At 48.2% G+C, this 19,408-nt stretch overlaps 1 protein-coding gene across 1 annotated transcript in view; it reads right to left on the bottom strand.

Annotated features, from left to right (window-relative positions):
• Positions 1-19,408, bottom strand: part of ATP13A1 (ATPase 13A1) — a 221,407-nt gene that overhangs the window by 172,900 nt on the left and 29,099 nt on the right. The window contains exons 6-9 of the mRNA XM_063931515.1: positions 14,154-14,223; positions 12,324-12,430; positions 11,699-11,828; positions 11,299-11,354 (exon numbers count right to left, since the gene is read on the bottom strand). Of these exons, the coding sequence (XP_063787585.1) occupies positions 11,299-11,354; positions 11,699-11,828; positions 12,324-12,430; positions 14,154-14,223 (363 nt within the window). The remainder of the gene's footprint in view (positions 1-11,298; positions 11,355-11,698; positions 11,829-12,323; positions 12,431-14,153; positions 14,224-19,408) is intronic.

Genomic DNA, 19,408 nt, shown 5'->3' with positions numbered 1-19,408 from the left:
GGAGCCGTCCTGACCAGCGGAGCTGTGTAAGGAAAATGGCGCTGTGTGCTGAGGAGATAGGCCCCGCCCCTTTTCCGGCGGGCTCGTCTCCCGCTCTTTAGTGTATTCTGGCAGGGGTTAAATATCTCCATATAGCCCCGGAGGCTATATGTGAGGTATTTTTTAGCCAAATAGGTTTTCATTTTGCCTCCCAGGGCGCTCCCCTCCCAGCGCCCTGCACCCTCAGTGACTGCCGTGTGAAGTGTGCTGAGAGGAAAATGGCGCACAGCTGCAGTGCTGTGCGCTACCTTTAGAAGACTGAGGAGTCTTCTGCCGCCGATTCTGGACCTCTTCATGTTTCAGCATCTGCAAGGGGGCCGGCGGCGAGGCTCCGGTGACCATCCAGGCTGTACCTGTGATCGTCCCTCTGGAGCTGATGTCCAGTAGCCAAGAAGCCAATCCATCCTGCACGCAGGTGAGTTCACTTCTTCTCCCCTAAGTCCCTCGTTGCAGTGATCCTGTTGCCAGCAGGACTCACTGTAAAATAAAAAACCTAAGCTAAACTTTCTCTAAGCAGCTCTTTAGGAGAGCCACCTAGATTGCACCCTTCTCGGCCGGGCACAAAAATCTAACTGGCTTGGAGGAGGGTCATAGGGGGAGGAGCCAGTGCACACCACCTGATCGGAAAGCTTTACTTTTGTGCCCTGTCTCCTGCGGAGCCGCTATTCCCCATGGTCCTTTCAGGAACCCCAGCATCCACTAGGACGATAGAGAAAGAAGCAATTAATCTCTCCTTGCACAAACTGGCTCTACAGAGGCAAGATGTCCACCTCATCATCATCCTCCGATATATCACCGTGTACATCCCCCTCCTCACAGATTATCAATTCGTCCCCACTGGAATCCACCATCTCAGCTCCCTGTGTACTTTGTGGAGGCAATTGCTGCTGGTCAATGTCTCCGCGGAGGAATTGATTATAATTCATTTTAATGAACATCATCTTCTCCACATTTTCTGGATGTAACCTCGTACGCCGATTGCTGACAAGGTGAGTGGCGGCACTAAACACTCTTTCGGAGTACACACTTGTGGGAGGGCAACTTAGGTAGAATAAAGCCAGTTTGTGCAAGGGCCTCCAAATTGCCTCTTTTTCCTGCCAGTATAAGTATGGACTGTGTGACGTGCCTACTTGGATGCGGTCACTCATATAATCCTCCACCATTCTTTCAATGGTGAGAGAATCATATGCAGTGACAGTAGACGACATGTCCGTAATCGTTGTCAGGTCCTTCAGTCCGGACCAGATGTCAGCATCAGCAGTCGCTCCAGACTGCCCTGCATCACCGCCAGCGGGTGGGCTCGGAATTCTGAGCCTTTTCCTCGCACCCCCAGTTGCGGGAGAATGTGAAGGAGGAGATGTTGACAGGTCGCGTTCCGCTTGACTTGACAATTTTCTCACCAGCAGGTCTTTCAACCCCAGCAGACTTGTGTCTGCCGGAAAGAGAGATCCAAGGTAGGCTTTAAATCTAGGATCGAGCATGGTGGCCAAAATGTAGTGCTCGGATTTCAACAGATTGACCACCCGTGAATCCTTGTTAAGCGAATTAAGGGCTCCATCCACAAGTCCCACATGCCTAGCGGAATCGCTCCGTGTTAGCTCCTCCTTCAATGTCTCCAGCTTCTTCTGCAAAAGCCTGATGAGGGGAATGACCTGACTCAGGCTGGCAGTGTCTGAACTGACTTCACGTGTGGCAAGTTCAAAGGGCAGCAGAACCTTGCACAACGTTGAAATCATTCTCCACTGCGCTTGAGACAGGTGCATTCCACCTCCTATATCGTGCTCAATTGTATAGGCTTGAATGGCCTTTTGCTGCTCCTCCAACCTCTGAAGCATATAGAGGGTTGAATTCCACCTCGTTACCACTTCTTGCTTCAGATGATGGCAGGGCAGGTTCAGTAGTTTTTGGTGGTGCTCCAGTCTTCTGTACGTGGTGCCTGTACGCCGAAAGTGTCCCGCAATTCTTCTGGCCACCGACAGCATCTCTTGCACGCCCCTGTCGTTTTTTAAATAATTCTGCACCACCAAATTCAAGGTATGTGCAAAACATGGGACGTGCTGGAATTTGCCCATATTTAATGCACACACAATATTGCTGGCGTTGTCCGATGCCACAAATCCACAGGAGAGTCCAATTGGGGTAAGCCATTCCGCGATGATCTTCCTCAGTTGCCGTAAGAGGTTTTCAGCTGTGTGCGTATTCTGGAAAGCGGTGATACAAAGCGTAGCCTGCCTAGGAAAGAGTTGGCGTTTGCGAGATGCTGCTACTGGTGCCGCCGCTGCTGTTCTTGCGGCGGGAGTCCATACATCTACCCAGTGGGCTGTCACAGTCATATAGTCCTGACCCTGCCCTGCTCCACTTGTCCACATGTCCGTGGTTAAGTGGACATTGGGTACAGCTGCATTTTTTAGGACACTGGTGACTCTTTTTCTGAGGTCTGTGTACATTTTCGGTATCGCCTGCCTAGAGAAATGGAACCTAGATGGTATTTGGTACCGGGGACACAGTACCTCCAACAAGTCTCTAGTTGGCTCTGCAGTAATGATGGATACCGGAACCACGTTTCTCACCACCCAGGATGCCAAGGCCTCAGTTATCCGCTTTGCAGTAGGATGACTGCTGTGATATTTCATCTTCCTCGCAAAGGACTGTTGGACAGTCAATTGCTTGGTGGAAGTAGTAAAAGTGGTCTTACGACTTCCCCTCTGGGATGACCATCGACTCCCAGCAGCAACAACAGCAGCGCCAGCAGCAGTAGGCGTTACACGCAAGGATGCATCGGAGGAATCCCAGGCAGGAGAGGAATCATCAGAATTGCCAGTGACATGGCCTGCAGGACTATTGGCATTCCTGGGGAAGGAGGAAATTGACACTGAGGGAGTTGGTGGGGTGGTTTGCGTGAGCTTGGTTACAAGAGGAAGGGATTTACTGGTCAGTGGACTGCTTCCGCTGTCACCCAAAGTTTTTGAACTTGTCACTGACTTATTATGAATGCGCTGCAGGTGACGTATAAGGGAGGATGTTCCGAGGTGGTTAACGTCCTTACCCCTACTTATTACAGCTTGACAAAGGGAACACACGGCTTGACACCTGTTGTCCGCATTTCTGTTGAAATACCTCCACACCGAAGAGCTGATTTTTTTGGTATTTTCACCAGGCATGTCAACGGCCATATTCCTCCCACGGACAACAGGTGTCTCCCCGGGTGCCTGACTTAAACAAACCACCTCACCATCAGAATCCTCCTGGTCAATTTCCTCCCCAGCGCCAGCAACACCCATATCCTCCTCATCCTGGTGTACTTCAACACTGACATCTTCAATCTGACTATCAGGAACTGGACTGCGGGTGCTCCTTCCAGCACTTGCAGGGGGCGTGCAAATGGTGGAAGGTGCATGCTCTTCACGTCCAGTGTTGGGAAGGTCAGGCATCGCAACCGACACAATTGGACTCTCCTTGTGGATTTGGGATTTCGAAGAACGCACAGTTCTTTGCGGTGCTACTGCTTTTGCCAGCTTGAGTCTTTTCATTTTTCTAGCGAGAGGCTGAGTGCCTCCATCCTCATGTGAAGCTGAACCACTAGCCATGAACATAGGCCAGGGCCTCAGCCGTTCCTTGCCACTCCGTGTGGTAAATGGCATATTGGCAAGTTTACGCTTCTCCTCCGACAATTTTATTTTAGGTTTTGGAGTCCTTTTTTTACTGATATTTGGTGTTTTGGATTTGACATGCTCTGTACTATGACATTGGGCATCGGCCTTGGCAGACGACGTTGCTGGCATTTCATCATCTCGGCCATGACTAGTGGCAGCAGCTTCAGCACGAGGTGGAAGTGGATCTTGATCTTTCCCTAATTTTGGAACCTCAACATTTTTGTTCTCCATATTTTAATAGGCACAACTAAAAGGCACCTCAGGTAAACAATGGAGATGGATGGATACTAGTATACAATTATGGACGGACTGCCGAGTGCCGACACAGAGGTAGCTACAGCCGTGAACTACCGTACTGTACTGTGTCTGCTGCTAATATAGACTGGTTGATAAAGAGATGTAGTAGTATGTATGTATAAAGAAGAAAGAAAAAAAAACCACGGGTAGGTGGTATACAATTATGGACGGACTGCCGAGTGCCGACACAGAGGTAGCTACAGCCGTGAACTACCGTACTGTACTGTGTCTGCTGCTAATATAGACTGGTTGATAAAGAGATGTAGTAGTATGTATGTATAAAGAAGAAAGAAAAAAAAACCACGGGTAGGTGGTATACAATTATGGACGGACTGCCGAGTGCCGACACAGAGGTAGCTACAGCCGTGAACTACCGTACTGTACTGTGTCTGCTGCTAATATAGACTGGTTGATAAAGAGATGTAGTAGTATGTATGTATAAAGAAGAAAGAAAAAAAAACCACGGGTAGGTGGTATACAATTATGGACGGACTGCCGAGTGCCGACACAGAGGTAGCTACAGCCGTGGACTACCGTACTGTACTGTGTCTGCTGCTAATATAGACTGGTTGATAAAGAGATGTAGTAGTATGTATGTATAAAGAAGAAAGAAAAAAAAACCTCGGGTAGGTGGTATACAATTATGGACGGACTGCCGAGTGCCGACACAGAGGTAGCTACAGCCGTGGACTACCGTACTGTACTGTGTCTGCTGCTAATATAGACTGGTTGATAAAGAGATGTAGTAGTATGTATGTATAAAGAAGAAAGAAAAAAAAAACACGGGTAGGTGGTATACAATTATGGACGGACTGCCGAGTGCCGACACAGAGGTAGCTACAGCCGTGAACTACCGTACTGTACTGTGTCTGCTGCTAATATAGACTGGTTGATAAAGAGATGTAGTAGTATGTATGTATAAAGAAGAAAGAAAAAAAAAACCACGGGTAGGTGGTATACAATTATGGACGGACTGCCGAGTGCCGACACAGAGGTAGCTACAGCCGTGGACTACCGTACTGTACTGTGTCTGCTGCTAATATAGACTGGTTGATAAAGAGATGTAGTAGTATGTATGTATAAAGAAGAAAGAAAAAAAAACCTCGGGTAGGTGGTATACAATTATGGACGGACTGCCGAGTGCCGACACAGAGGTAGCTACAGCCGTGAACTACCGTACTGTACTGTGTCTGCTGCTAATATAGACTGGTTGATAAAGAGATGTAGTAGTATGTATGTATAAAGAAGAAAGAAAAAAAAAACCCACGGGTAGGTGGTATACAATTATGGACGGACTGCCGAGTGCCGACACAGAGGTAGCTACAGCCGTGGACTACCGTACTGTACTGTGTCTGCTGCTAATATAGACTGGTTGATAAAGAGATGTAGTAGTATGTATGTATAAAGAAGAAAGAACAAAAAACCACGGGTAGGTGGTATACAATTATGGATGGACTGCCGAGTGCCGACACAGAGGTAGCTACAGCCGTGAACTACCGTACTGTGTCTGCTGCGACTGGATGATAAATAATGATATAAAAAATATATATATATATCACTACTGCAGCCGGACAGGTATATATTATATAATGACGGACCTGCTGGACACTGTCTGTCAGCAGAATGAGTTTTTTATAGAATAAAAAAAAAAAACACCACACAAGTGAAGTCACACGACGAGTGTTTAACTTTTTCAGGCAATCACAATATAGTATACTACTAACTATACTGGTGGTCAGTGTGGTCAGGTCACTGGTCAGTCACACTGGCAGTGGCACTCCTGCAGCAAAAGTGTACACTGTTTAATTTTAATATAATATGTACTCCTGGCTCCTGCTATAACCTATAACTGGCACTGCAGTGCTCCCCAGTCTCCCCCACAATTATAAGCTGTGTGAGCTGAGCACAGTCAGATATATATACATAGATGATGCAGCACACTGGGCTGAGCAGTGCACACAGATATGGTATGTGACTGAGTCACTGTGTGTATCGTTTTTTTCAGGCAGAGAACGGATATATTAAATAAAACTGCACTGTCTGGTGGTCACTGTGGTCAGTCACTAGTAAACTCTGCACTCTCTACACTTCTACAGTACTCCTAAGCTCCAGTAAATCAGGTCAATCTCTCTCTCTCTCTCTTCTAATCTAAATGGAGAGGACGCCAGCCACGTCCTCTCCCTATCAATCTCAATGCACGTGTGAAAATGGCGGCGACGCGCGGCTCCTTATATAGAATCCGAGTCTCGCGAGAATCCGACAGCGTCATGATGACGTTCGGGCGCGCTCGGGTTAACCGAGCAAGGCGGGAGGATCCGAGTCTGCTCGGACCCGTGAAAAAAACCATGAAGTTCGGGCGGGTTCGGATTCAGAGAAACCGAACCCGCTCATCTCTACACGGTAGCAATAACCTTATTGGAAAGGCCCTTGTGAGCTAGGATGAGCCGCTCAACCTCCGTGCTGTCAAACAAAGTCGCCGTAAGTCCGGGAAGACGAACGGTCCTTGTTGAAGAAGATCTCTTCTCATTGGCAGAGGCTAATGGTCTTCGACGGACATGTCCAGAAGATCCACGTACCACGCCCTCCGAGGACAATCTGGGGCAATCAGAATTGCCTTGACTCTTTGATCCCTGATTCGCTTTAGCACCCTTGGGAGCAATGGACTCGGAGGAAACAGGTAGACCAGCCAGTAAGGCCAAAGCGATGTAAGTGCATCTATTGCCCTTGCCTGAGGGTCCCTGGTTCGTGAGCAATACCAGTGAAGCTTCTTGTTGAGGAGAGTAGCCATCATGTGTATTTGTGGGCAGCCCCACAGGTCAACGATCTGCTGAAACACCTGTTGGTGGAGACCCCACTCTCCCGGGTGGAGATCGTGACAACTCAGGAAGTCCGCTTCCCAGTTGTCCACTCCTAGAATGAAGATTGCGGATATTGCTCTTGCATTTCTTTCTGCCCAGAGGAGTATCTTTGACACTTCTCACATGCAGGATCTGCTTTTTGTCCCTCCTTGTCGATTTATGTAAGCCACCGCTTACATACGTTCAGTTGTCCGACTGAACCTGGATCGCATGATCCCTGAACAGAAGAGAGGCCTGAAGCAGAGCATTGTAGATCGCCCGAAGTTCCAGAATGTTGATCGGAAGCAGGGCTTCTTGGGCTGACCACCAGCCCTGGAACTGAGCCCCTTTGGTGACAGCTCCCCATCCTCTCAGACTCGCATCTGTCGTGAGTAGGTTCCAATCCTTGAGCCCGAAACTTCGACCCTCCAGTAGGTTTGAGGACTGTAGACACCACAGGAGGGAAATCCTGGCCTGAGGTGACAGCTGTATTATCCGGTGCATCTGAAGATGTGAGCCGGACTACTTGCTCAGGAGATCCAATTGAATTGTTCTGGCATGGAACCTTCCGTACTGGATCGCCTCCATTTTCCCCAACAATCTTATGCAAACATGGATGGATATCCGAATAGGCCGTAGAACCACTCGGATCATCTCCTGGAGTGTTCTTGCTTTGTCCTGTGGGACGAACACCTTCTGAGCCACCGTATCCAGAAGCATTCCCAGGAACTGGAGCAGCTGAGTTGGCTCCAGGTGGGACTTCTGTAAATTGAGAATCCACTCATGGTGTGACAGAAGCTGAATAGTGTGTTCTATATGGAGCAATAAAAGCTCCCTGGATCTTGCATTTATCAAGAGATTGTCCAGGTAAGGGACAATATGTACCCTCCTGGACCCGGAGCTGGAACATCATCTCTGCCATCACCTTCGTGAAAACCCTCTGAGCTGTGGACAGGCCGAAGGGTAGCACCTGGAACTGGTATTGTTCAGCAGGGAAAACCGCAGGTAAGCCTGCTGAGGCGTACAAATCGGGATATGGATATAGGCATCCTTTATATCCAGCGAGACCATGAACTCCAGTTATTCCAGACCCGCAATCACTGCTTGCAAGGATTCCATCTTGAACTTGAAAACCATTAGGTAAGGGTTCAAGGATTTTAGATTCAGAATGGGTTTACCGAACCGTCCGGTTTCGGTACCACGAACAGGTTGGAGTAGTAACCCTTTCCCTGTTCTTGAAGTGGCACTGGAACAATGACTTGGGACTGGACCAACTTTAGGATGGCCTGTTGCAGCGTAACTCGTTTATCCTCCAAAACTGGTAAGCCTGATTTGAAAAATCATTGGGGAGGTGCGCTGTCGAACTCCAGCTTGTATCCCTGAGAAATTAGGTCCTTTACCCAGGCATCCTGGCAGGAGCTTTCCCAGTTGCGGCTGAAGTGACACAGACGAGCTCCCACCTCGAGATCCCCTGGGGTGGGTGGGCACTGTCATGCTGAAGCCTTAGCGGAGGCTGAACTGGTGCTCTTTTCCCTAGAACCTGCCACTGCTGGTTTTCTTGTATTACCTCTGGTGCCTCTCGCTGCATTGGAGGCACCTCTGGCCCTAGATCTAAATCTGGTAGTCTGAAAGGATTATCTAGCCGGCGGGACCCCAGAGGGGAGAAACGTGGATTTCCCCGCAGTAACCTTAGAAATCCACGTATCCAACTCAACCCCGAATAGCCACTCCCCTGAGAAGGGAAGAGACTCCACACTGCGCTTGGAATCTGCGTCCGCGATCCACTGACGCAGCCACAGGGCTCTGCGCGCCGACACTGCCATGGCAGTAGTCCTAGCATTAAAAGCGCCTATTTCCTTAAGAGAATCACACAGGACGCATGCAGTGTCTTGGATGTGTCGTATGAGGGTCACCTTAGTAACCAGGGGCATATCCCGACAAGACCCTCTTGAATTTGAGTCTCCCATGTATGAATGGCATGTGTCATCCAGCAACCCGCAAGCACAGGTCTTTGTGATACGCCAGACGCTGTGTATATAGACTTTAGTGTAGTCTCTATTTTTCTATCCTCAGGCTCCTTTAATGTAAAGGAGCCCAGAGCTGGCATTATCACCTTTTAGATAGGCGGGAGACTGAAACGTCCACGGATGGGGCTTCTTCCCAAGTTTTCGTACCTTCTGGGGCAAATGGGAAAGTGTGCAAAAACCTTTTTGTCACCTGATATTTTTTTTATCAGGATTTTTCCAGGCTTGCTTAAACAGGTCATCTAGTTCTGGAGAATCAGGGAAAGCGACACTGAGTTTTTTCTGTGCTAAGAAAAACGACTGTGGTGCTGCAGCATTTTCTAAAGGGATTTTTAACACATCCCTGATAACCAGTATGAGGGGCTCAATACTCTGTGCTGAAGTTGAATCCTCCGTAGTAGGATCTAATTCCTCCCCCTCCTCCTGTACCTCTTCCTCAGAATCTGAGAGTAAATCAGGCAGCCCACGCTTATGTGGCCCTGAACAAGGGAGGAAGGGGGTTGTTAATCATCTGCCTTTGCAGCTAGGTCTGCGACAGCCTGCTACAGCTGTTGTGTCTTCTGAGTATTAGCAGTGAGCTGGGATGACATACCTGCCATCGGGATGCGGTCAACATCCCGCTGGACGGGATCCCGGCGGTCGAAATACCGTCGCCGGAATCCCGACTGCCACAATCCTGACATATTCTCCCTCCGTGGGTGTCCAAGACACCCATAGAGGGAGAATATAATAGTGTGCCGAGCGTAGCGAGGCACCGTGCCCGCAGCGTGGCGAGCGAAGCGAGCCAGCAAGGGGCTGCGTTCCGCTCCCCACCCCTGTCGGGATTGTGTGGTCGGGATTCCGGCGTCAGTATTTCGACCGCCGGGATTCCGTCCAGCGGGATTCCGTACTGATACCCTGCCATCACAGTTTTTTATGGCACCGAGCCAGGATGGCTCCTGACCCTCCCTCGCTGCGCCCGCCACGCTGCGGGCTCGGTGGCGACCTGCGGTCGCCACGGGTTCTGTTCCCACTCTATGGGTGTCGTGGACACCCACGAGTGGAAATAGTCCCTGTTGGTCGGCATGCCGACCATCGGGATAGTGAGCCGTCGGGCTGGCGGAGGAGGTCATGTGACTGTCGGTCAGCTGACCGGCGGTCATATGAATACCACCCCAGTCAGACTGCAAGCTGTGTATATATATCCCGGATTACTTGTCCTTTTCAGGACACTAATCGTGGCTCTCTCCCTTACTTACACCCCTGTACCAGTTTCCTGAGTGTCCTTGATTGTCTGGAGGAGCTGTGTATTCTTGCTGCTGCAGCTGTAAGCAGAGGAAGGCGCCAAAATGCAGCTGGTCCCGCTCTTAGGAAGCTCCTCCCCCTGTAATGGTGCCGAAGCTATATAGTTATTTATACTGGCAATGTCTCCTATTTAGTGTAAAACATCACATAAATACTAGTTTTCACCACCGCTGCCAGTGTACACCGTGGGGCTATAGCGGCTCCCCCCCAGGGAGGGTTCCGTATGCCACCACTGCGATTGCACCACACTAAGAACCGGGGGACCCCTCTAGCAGGGCTCCCGGTTTGTACTCACCACTCTTCTCACCTTCAGGCTATGTTAAGGGTGTGCGGAGTGCTGCGATTGTGACCGCCAAGGCGCAATGCACTGCGGTACCAACAACCTCTCAGGACGGTGGTCCTGCAGCGGGAAAGCGGCTCTGACGCCTTAAGAGACTGGTAACCCCACCCAACTCCCACGGTGCAGGTATACTGTTGCCCAAACAGTATACCGAAAATAACAAAGTTTAAAATAAACTGAAGAAAAAAAAAAATCATCTGCATACTCTCCTGAGGGCACATTTTTTTATCAACTGGCTATAGGAGGGGGCATAGAGGGGAGGAGCCAGCACACCCAGTTTAAGAAATTTTAAGTGCACTGGCTCCATTGGACCCCATGTATACCCCATCGTATTAAGTGAACCCCAGTATCTCTTATGGATGTTAGAGAAACTGACATTTTACAAAGGTTCGCCACATTACTTAAGCGTTGTGGCCATTTCTCTCTGCTGCAGTCCCACTGCCCTTGTTCGCGATAATACTGCATTAACCAAAACTTGAAAATATTACCCTTTTGGAACTTGCCCAGGTTAGCAAACGCAAGCTTTGGCTACAATATCACCAACGCATGGTGCAATGGCCTCACATTTGCAATAGGCATGCCGGTCTGCACTTTTGCCCTTCGCCGGATCGGGCTCCTATCAGAGCCTATGTCCCAGCTATAGAGATTTGCTAAATGGGGCACACAAAGCAAACCCAAGTGTTCATAGGAAAATTGTTGTAAGAGAAAGGTCAGTAGACGTAAAAAAATATGGAATGAGCCACCGATTATTATACAAGAATGAAGTGAAAAGGAAGGTAGGAAGGAAGGGAAAGACAATTGCCATGAAATAAAGCATGGCTCACCTGGGAAGTATTAAATCCAGTTCTCAAGACATAGGCCACACATCCATTATCAAGAGCTGGGAAGAAAAAAACAATTTATTAAGGACAATGAGGTGCACTCAGTAAAATTTGTTACAAAAGGTAAAAAGTCTAAATCTATTTAATTGAAACATTTGGATCAATAGAGGTTATATTAGAAGTTATTGCCACCATTGGACATGCAACTTTAATAAAGGTCTGGGAGTGGGCTCATGGCATAACACAAAATGACATGCAAAATCAGCATGAAAAAGTACAAAATGCAACAAATGCATCATCACAGAACACACAGGGGATTTGGGATTTAAAATCAATGAACACAATACTCAGTAACTGCGTGCGTTCAGGTGGAGAGTGCTGCCACTTGCAGACAGATACTCACGTTTGAGGCCGCTGGTTGCCTTCTGAGGGGGAGTGTGCTGCACCACTTTCGTGCCCCCAAAAATGACATGTAATCTGGAGTCAGCATTTAGATCTAAAACATGCTCTGAATCCAAATCTTCAATAGGTTCCTGCAGAGTCAATTTACAGAACATGGTCACATTTCTAGAGCAATGAGACAGCCACACAATGAGAGAGGGGAGAGCAAGGCACTGACGCACCCAGCAACTTTAACTTACATGACCACTGAAGATTATTCATAACTAATACAGGTATACGGTTATATATTTGTGCAGCAGACTTCCTATCAGTCCCTATGGGGCGAATAACAAAATTGCGCCAGTCCGAGGTGCTGTAAAGTGCAGCTCTGTTGCCGCACTAACTCGCAGGCATGAGAACTTTGGATTCCCCCCAAAGAGTTTATGTACACCAATATATTCTTACATTTACATGTGACTGGATGTCAATGTTTTTTATGATACAAAGAGTATGTTCTTAAAAAATGGATAATTAAAAATAAAATTAAAAAAACCTAACATGACACACCAAATAAATGTTACCACAAACAAGCAGCAGGGAAGATCGCTTATATATTGATGCTATGTAGTCACAAGTGAGGCCCTCACCTTCATCTGAGGCACAGACTCCCCAGTCAGCATTGCTTCATCTACAATACAGCGTCCCCGCAGCAGAAGTACATCACAAGGAACCAAGTTCTCATTGGCTGATCTTCCTAAAGTAGGAAAGAAAAAAAATTAGTTACCGAGACAAATTCAATTCTGTGGGATGTGGCGAGAGTTGGACAAGCAACACTTTGATTCTAATGACCACCCCCAATGGTTTTATGAACAAATATTAAGAACATCCAACACGTATGAAACTTATATTACCTTCTATGGTATGCAGTCTATTTTAATTGACTTATTTCCTACTAAACACCATTATCAAGATAACTACCCGTCTATACATCGCTTTATTCATATATTTCAAACTGATATAATGAAAGTTACATTGTGTATTATGCGCATCACCCCAAGACCATTTTTTCTCTCTTTCTCTAGCATCCATAAGGGATATTGGGGAGACTTAGTACTATGGGGGTATAGACGGGGTTCAAAGGAGCCGATGCACTTTAAATTTCTTCAACTGGGTGTGCTGGCTCCTCCCCTCTATACCCCCTCCCACAGGCAGTTTAGAAAAAAGTGGGGTCTGTGGACGTTTCAGTTACTGGCCCTGGATTCTGCTGGGCGCGTCTCAGAATTGGGGGCCTTATCGTGTAAAAGCCCCTATCTGTTCTTATGTGAGGACAGAGCGGAGCTACTGACTCTGCAGCAGTTCCTACCGAAGGTCATCTCTGCATTCCACTTGAATCAGCCTATTGTGGTTCCGTCAAGTTCTGGTACTTCTGCTCCTCCGGAGGCATTGGATGCTGTGTGAGCCTTGAAGATCTATGTCAAGAGAACGGCTCGAATCAGAAAGACTGATTCCTTGTTCGTGCTATATGATGCGCAGAAAAAGGGTTGCCCTGCTTCGAAGCAGTCCATTGCTCATTGGCTTCGACTTACTATCCAACAGGCCTTTGTGTCGCAGCCTTACCTGTTCCTAAGTCTCTGAAGGCCCACTCTACGAGATCAGTGGGGTCCTCCTGGGCAGCTGCCCATGGTGTCTCGGCCTTGCAGCTATGTCGAGCTGCTACCTGGTCGGGGAAGAACACTTTTGTGAAGTTCTGCAGGTTTGATACCCTGGCCAAAGAGGATTCCCAGTTTAGGAAGGCGGTGCTGCAGATGTCTCTGCACATTCCCGCCCGTTCTGGAAGCTTTAGGACGTCCCCATCGTACTTAGTCTCCCCAATATCCCTTATGGATGCTAGAGAAAGTAGGATTTTGGTTACCTACCGGTAAATCCTTTTCTCGTAGTCCATAAGGGATATTGGGCACCTGCCTCTGTGCGTTGACTTTTCTGCAGGTTCTCTTTATATGGTTACCTGTTCAGCTGTTGCCGTTTTGTTACCAGCCATTGCTGGTTGTTATATGTTAGTGGTTTGCTGGTGAATAAATCTCATCACTCTTTGTTGTTATGTTCCTTCTCTCAAGTATGTCCATTCTCCTTCGGGCACTGTTTTGCCTATAACTGCCTGTGGGAGGGGGCATAGAGTGGAGGAGCCAGCACACCCAGTTGAAGAAATTTAAAGTGCACCAGCTCCTTTGGACCCCGTCTATACCCCATAGGACTAAGTCTCCACAATATACCTTATGGACTACGAGAAAAGGATTTACCGGTAGGTAACCAAAATCCGACTTTTCTAGCTAGAAAAGGTGACCGTGTTCTCATGAGCACTGGGTAGGCAGGCATAAAAAACTGTCAGTCTGTTCACACAGGTATAAGTTACAGCATCCTCCTTTTATCCATAACTGGTGGGTGTCATGTTTAAAGAGTAAAGCCAGAGTAGGGCTTACCTATGGACACAATATCTCCCGTTATGATTTCATCGCTGGAGATGGGCCTCCATTTCCGATTTCTGTACACCTTGTAAAACAAAGATGATTATGTTGAAAAAAGAAGCGCTGTTAAGCTGTAGAAAAGGAGATGACTTGTGCATCCGACGCCTTCATGTCTGCAGCAGTGGAAACAGCTGTTTATCTTGATTAATACAAGCCTTTGTCAAATGGTAAAAGATGCTGGGACCTTACGCCTACACAATTACATTTCAGAAGCAGAGAGCAGTAATTATTGACAGCGGGGCTCTGAAATGTAATCTGATGTATTGGCAAGTAGGATCTACCTAAGTGGTATTTTACATGCGGTCCTCCTGCTGCTGTGGAACTACACATACCAGCATGCCCTAACAGTTTTGCTATTTGAGCATGCTAAAACTGTGTCAGGGCATGCTGGGATGTATAGTTCTGCAGTAGCTTGAGGGCTGCATGTTAAATACCCCTGATGTACACTAATCTCTGAAAAGAGGATTTTGGTACTTACCGATAAATCCATTTCTCTGAATCCTCTAGGGGACACTGGAGTCCTATACAGTAGGGGTGTGAAGCCTTGAACCGGAGGTGTGGCACAATCTTAAATTAGCATTATCTGCACAGCCGGCTCCTCCCCCTTCACATCCCTCATCCCTCAGTTTGAAAAATTTGACTGAGAGAATAGGACATGACACTATAGTCCATGGCGAGGAACCGAACCGTACAACATATCAAACAGCGGCCAAGAACTCTTAACCGAATAACTAACGCTGTTTGCACGAACTGTTTACAACAAGAACTTTGAACACAGCAGGTCGACAGCACCGAGGCGGGCGTCCAGTGTCCCCTAGAGGATTCAGAGAAATGGATTTATCGGTAAGTACCAAAATCCTCTTTTCTCTTTCATCCACTAGGGGACACTGGAGTAGGGGACGTCCCAAAGTTTTCCCCCAGGGAGGGAGTGCTGTCGGTGGCCTGCAAAACTAAACGTCCGAACTTAGATTCTCCGGACGCAATAGTATCAAACTTGTAAAATTTCGCGAACGTGTGGGCTGAAGACCACGTTGCCGCTCTGCAAAGTTGAGTAGTGGAAGCACCCCTGGCAGCCGCCCACGAGGCACCCACTGATCGGGTAGTATGAGCACCCGTCTGAACCGGCACCTCTTTGCCACAGGAAATATAAGCCTGCCGAATGGCAAGTCTAATCCATCTGGACAAAGTCTGCTTAGAGGCCAGCCAACCCTTCTTTGGCCCATCATAAAGAACAAACAAATGGTCCGACTTTCTGAAAGATGACGTAACCTGTACGTATACCCGTAAAGCTCGGACAACATCCAATGACACGTCCTCATCTGTGAGACCCTGGAAAGATGGAACCACTATTGGCTGGTTTACATGAAACCCCGACACCACCTTCGGAAGGAAGTCTGCTCTTGTACGGAGTTCCGCCCTATCCTCATGAAAAACTAAGAAAGGGCTCTTACAGGATAAGGCTCCCAACTCGGAAACCCGCCTAGCCGAAGCCAAGGCAAGTAATAACGTGACCTTCCAAGAAATATATTTCAGGTCTGTACTTGTCAATGGCTCAAAAGTCGGTGACTTCAAATATTCTAACACCAAACCTAAGTCCCATGGTGCCGTGGGAGGACGAAAAGGGGGTTGAATCCTCAGAACCCCTTGTAAAAAGTTCTGAATCTCTGGCAAGGATGCTAACCGCTGTTGGAAAAGGATGGAGAGAGCCGAAATCTGAACCTTCAAAGAGCCCAGTCTGAGTCCTCCCTCTAGACCGGCCTGAAGGAACAATAGAAGTCGCGATAAATGGAAATTTGATGAGTTCCATCCCCGTTCCTGACACCAAGCCATGTACCGTCTCCAAATCCTGTAGTAGTGCCTGGCTGTGACCGGCTTCCTAGCGGCAATCATTGTAGGAATGGCCGTTCGTGGGATCCCTCTGTCTCTTAAGATCCGGGTTTCAATAGCCACGCCGTCAAACGCAGCCTGTTTAGGTCGGGGTGCAGGAACGGTCCCTGAGATAGCAGGTCCTCTCTCTGAGGTAACCTCCAAGGATCCTCCGCCAGTAACCCTCGCAGGTCGGTGTACCAACTCCTGCGGGGCCAATCTGGAGCGATTAGAATAACCCACACTCGTTCCCGCTTTACTCTTTTCAGAACTCTGGGTATGAGTGGGAATGGTGGAAATATGTAAACTTTTCTGTAACACCACGGAAGTGTCAATGCGTCCACTCCTTCTGCTGCTGGATCTCGAGTTCTTGACACATATCTGGGCAGCTGATGGTTTTGTCGAGACGCCATTAGGTCCACCTGAGGTAGGCCCCATCTTCTCACAATCATGTTGAAAATCCGTGGATGAAGGCACCACTCCCCCGGATGCATGTCCTGTCGACTGAGGTAATCTGCTTCCCAGTTCTCCACACCTGGAATGAACACTGCGGAGAGAATGATGTCTCGTCTTTCTGCCCACAACCAGATCTTTGTGGCCTCCTTCAACGCCATCCTGCTCTTTGTTCCTCCTTGACTGTTTATGTAAGCCGTCGTCGTGACATTGTCTGACTGAATCCTGATGTTTTGATTCATGACTAGGTCTTCTGCTAAGTGAAGGGCATTGTAGACTGCTCTTAGTTCGAGGATATTTATGGGTAATTTGCTTTCCTGTAGCGTCCATCGTCCCTGAAACTGATGGTCGTCTAGGATGGCTCCCCAACCTCTGAGACTGGCGTCTGTCGTCAAGATCTTCCAATCCCAAATGCCGCATTTCTTGCCGGCTGTAAGGTTCTTGTGTGAAGACCACCATATCAAGGAGACCCTTACTTGTGGTTGAAATCGAATTTTCCGATGGAGAAGCCAGTGTGAGCCTGCTCCCTGAGCAATGAGGTTCATTTGGAATGGTCGTGAATGAAGTCTGCCGTACTGGAGAGCTTCGAACGACGCCACCATCTTCCCGAGAAGTTGCACACAGAGGTGCAGAGAAACGGTCTGCGTCCTCAGTACCTGAGCCACTAATCTCTGTAGGTCCTGTACCTTGTTCTCTGGGAGGAACACACGTAAGAGGACCGTGTCCAAGATGAGACCGAGGAATTGGATCCGTTGAGTCGGTATGAGGTTGGACTTTTTGAAATTGACAATCCATCCATGTTGAAATAGAAATTGATGGGATGTCTGAACATCCTTGAGCAGTCGATTCTGAGATGGAGCTTTGATCAGTAAATCGTCCAGATAAGGTATAATCGTGACCCCCAACAGTCTTAGTCCTGCCACCATTATCGCCATGATCTTTGTGAAAATTCTTGGGGCTGACGCTAGACCGAACGGCAAGGCCCGGAATTGGTAGTGCTCCGCCACCAGTGCGAACCGTAAGTAAGCCTGGTGAGGAGTCCAGATTGGGATATGCAGATATGCATCCTTTATGTCCATGGATACCATGAACTCGCTTGGTTCTAAGCCTGCAATAACTGATTGGATTGATTCCATCTTGAATCTGTAGACTTTTAAAAACTGGTTGAAAACTTTTAAATTGAGAATTGGTCTGACCGTCCCGTCTGGTTTTGGCACGACAAAAAGATTGGAATAGAACCCCGTTCCTCTCTGAGAAGCGGGAACCGGAATAATGACCTCTGCTTGTAGTAATTTTTGAATTGCTGCCCGTAGTGCCCTTGCTTTTTGAGGGCACTGAGGCAATCCTGTTGTAAAAAACTGACTGTGAGGCCTCTGTTGAAATTCCAGTTTGTATCCCTGAGAGATTAGGTTGTTCACCCAAAGCCCCGGTGAGGTTTTGGCCCAGATGTCCTGAAAACCTTCCAGTCGGCCGCCCACCAAGGGGGACCCCAGGTGAGCTGGGAGGCTGTCATGCCACGGTCTTGTCAGCAGGTTTATCCTGCTTTCTTGTTGCTGCCTGCGAGCGGCCTCTACCTCTGCCCCCGCGTGCTTGTGTACCGAAACCCCTACCTCGGGCTCGAAAGGACTGATCTAAATGAAGTAAACGATGGTCCCGAATAACCTCTCCTAGTTTGTGGAGCGGTTCTCGTATAAGGCGTAGGCAGAAAAGTGGACTTCCCCGCTGTAGCCTGCGAAATCCACTTGTCCAGCTCTGGTCCTAACAGCATTTCACCCCCAAAGGGAATGGATTCTACCGCCTTCTTGGTGTCAGAGTCTCCTTGCCATTCTCTGAGCCATAAAATCCTCCTAGCCGATACAGATATGCGTGATGCTATTCTGCTAATATCCTTAGAAGCTTGACACAAGTATGTAGCAGATTCCCGAATGTGTTCCGCCAACTGTGTAATCTCTTCTAAGCTATTTTCCTCCTCAATAGTTTGCACTATACGGCCGGACCATGCACCCATGGCCTTGTTGACCCAAGCACAGACGATCGCAGGTCTCTGCGCTGCACCTGCTGCTACAAATATTGATTTTAACGCAGTCTCAACTTTACGTCCGGACGCATCCTTTAAAGTAGTTACGTTAGGAATTGGCAAGATTGTCTTCTTTGACAACCTTCCTAGGGAAGCATCCACTACCGGCGGAGATTCCCACTTGTCCATTACACCCCTAGGTAAGGGGTAAGTTACCTGAAACCGTTTCGGAAATTGAAAACGTTTGTCAGGTTGTTTCCAAGCCTCTTCCATCTGAGATTGGAGGGATTTAGGAATGGGAAACTCTGCTGAACGCGGCTTCTGGGATTCGAACAAATCGAATTCTTCCGGCTCCCGGATTTCCGCTTCCTTAAAGCTTAGGATGTCCTTTACTGTGTCAATTAAGGAATCCAGACCCGAGATCGCAGAGTCTTCTTCAGGAAAATCAGCGTCTAGGATGGGTTCAATTAACTCACCTTCTTCCGTATCCGGAAGAAAACCCTCTTCCTCCTCCGATTCTGGTATAATAGGAAGAGTTCTTTTAACAGCCTTGCGCACAGTCGTCTCAGCGTGTGCGGGCGGCGTTAATTTGATGAGAAATTCCTCCATTGTCTTTGAGAATCCCGCAGCCCATTCCGATTGCTGTTTGCGGGATTCTGCCATTTCCTTGGAGATTCTATTAGCAAGGTTGTCCTCCCATGCCTTAGCCAGAGCACTGCTCCCAGGTAGAGCGTCCTTGTCTAAGCAGGAGTCGCACACCCCGGAGCTGCCGACCCGCGTGCTCTTCTTGTTACATTTCGTACATACATAGCAGGTCTTTGAGGTCTTGGTAGCCTTAGACATGCTGTTTTTGTTATTTTAAAACCCTCTATCA

This window comes from Pseudophryne corroboree, chromosome 6 (assembly GCF_028390025.1).
Source record: "Pseudophryne corroboree isolate aPseCor3 chromosome 6, aPseCor3.hap2, whole genome shotgun sequence".
NCBI classification, from domain to species: domain Eukaryota; kingdom Metazoa; phylum Chordata; class Amphibia; order Anura; family Myobatrachidae; genus Pseudophryne; species Pseudophryne corroboree.
The sequence above is the reverse complement of the archived record's forward strand: the minus strand, read 5'-3'. Positions and strand labels throughout refer to the sequence as shown.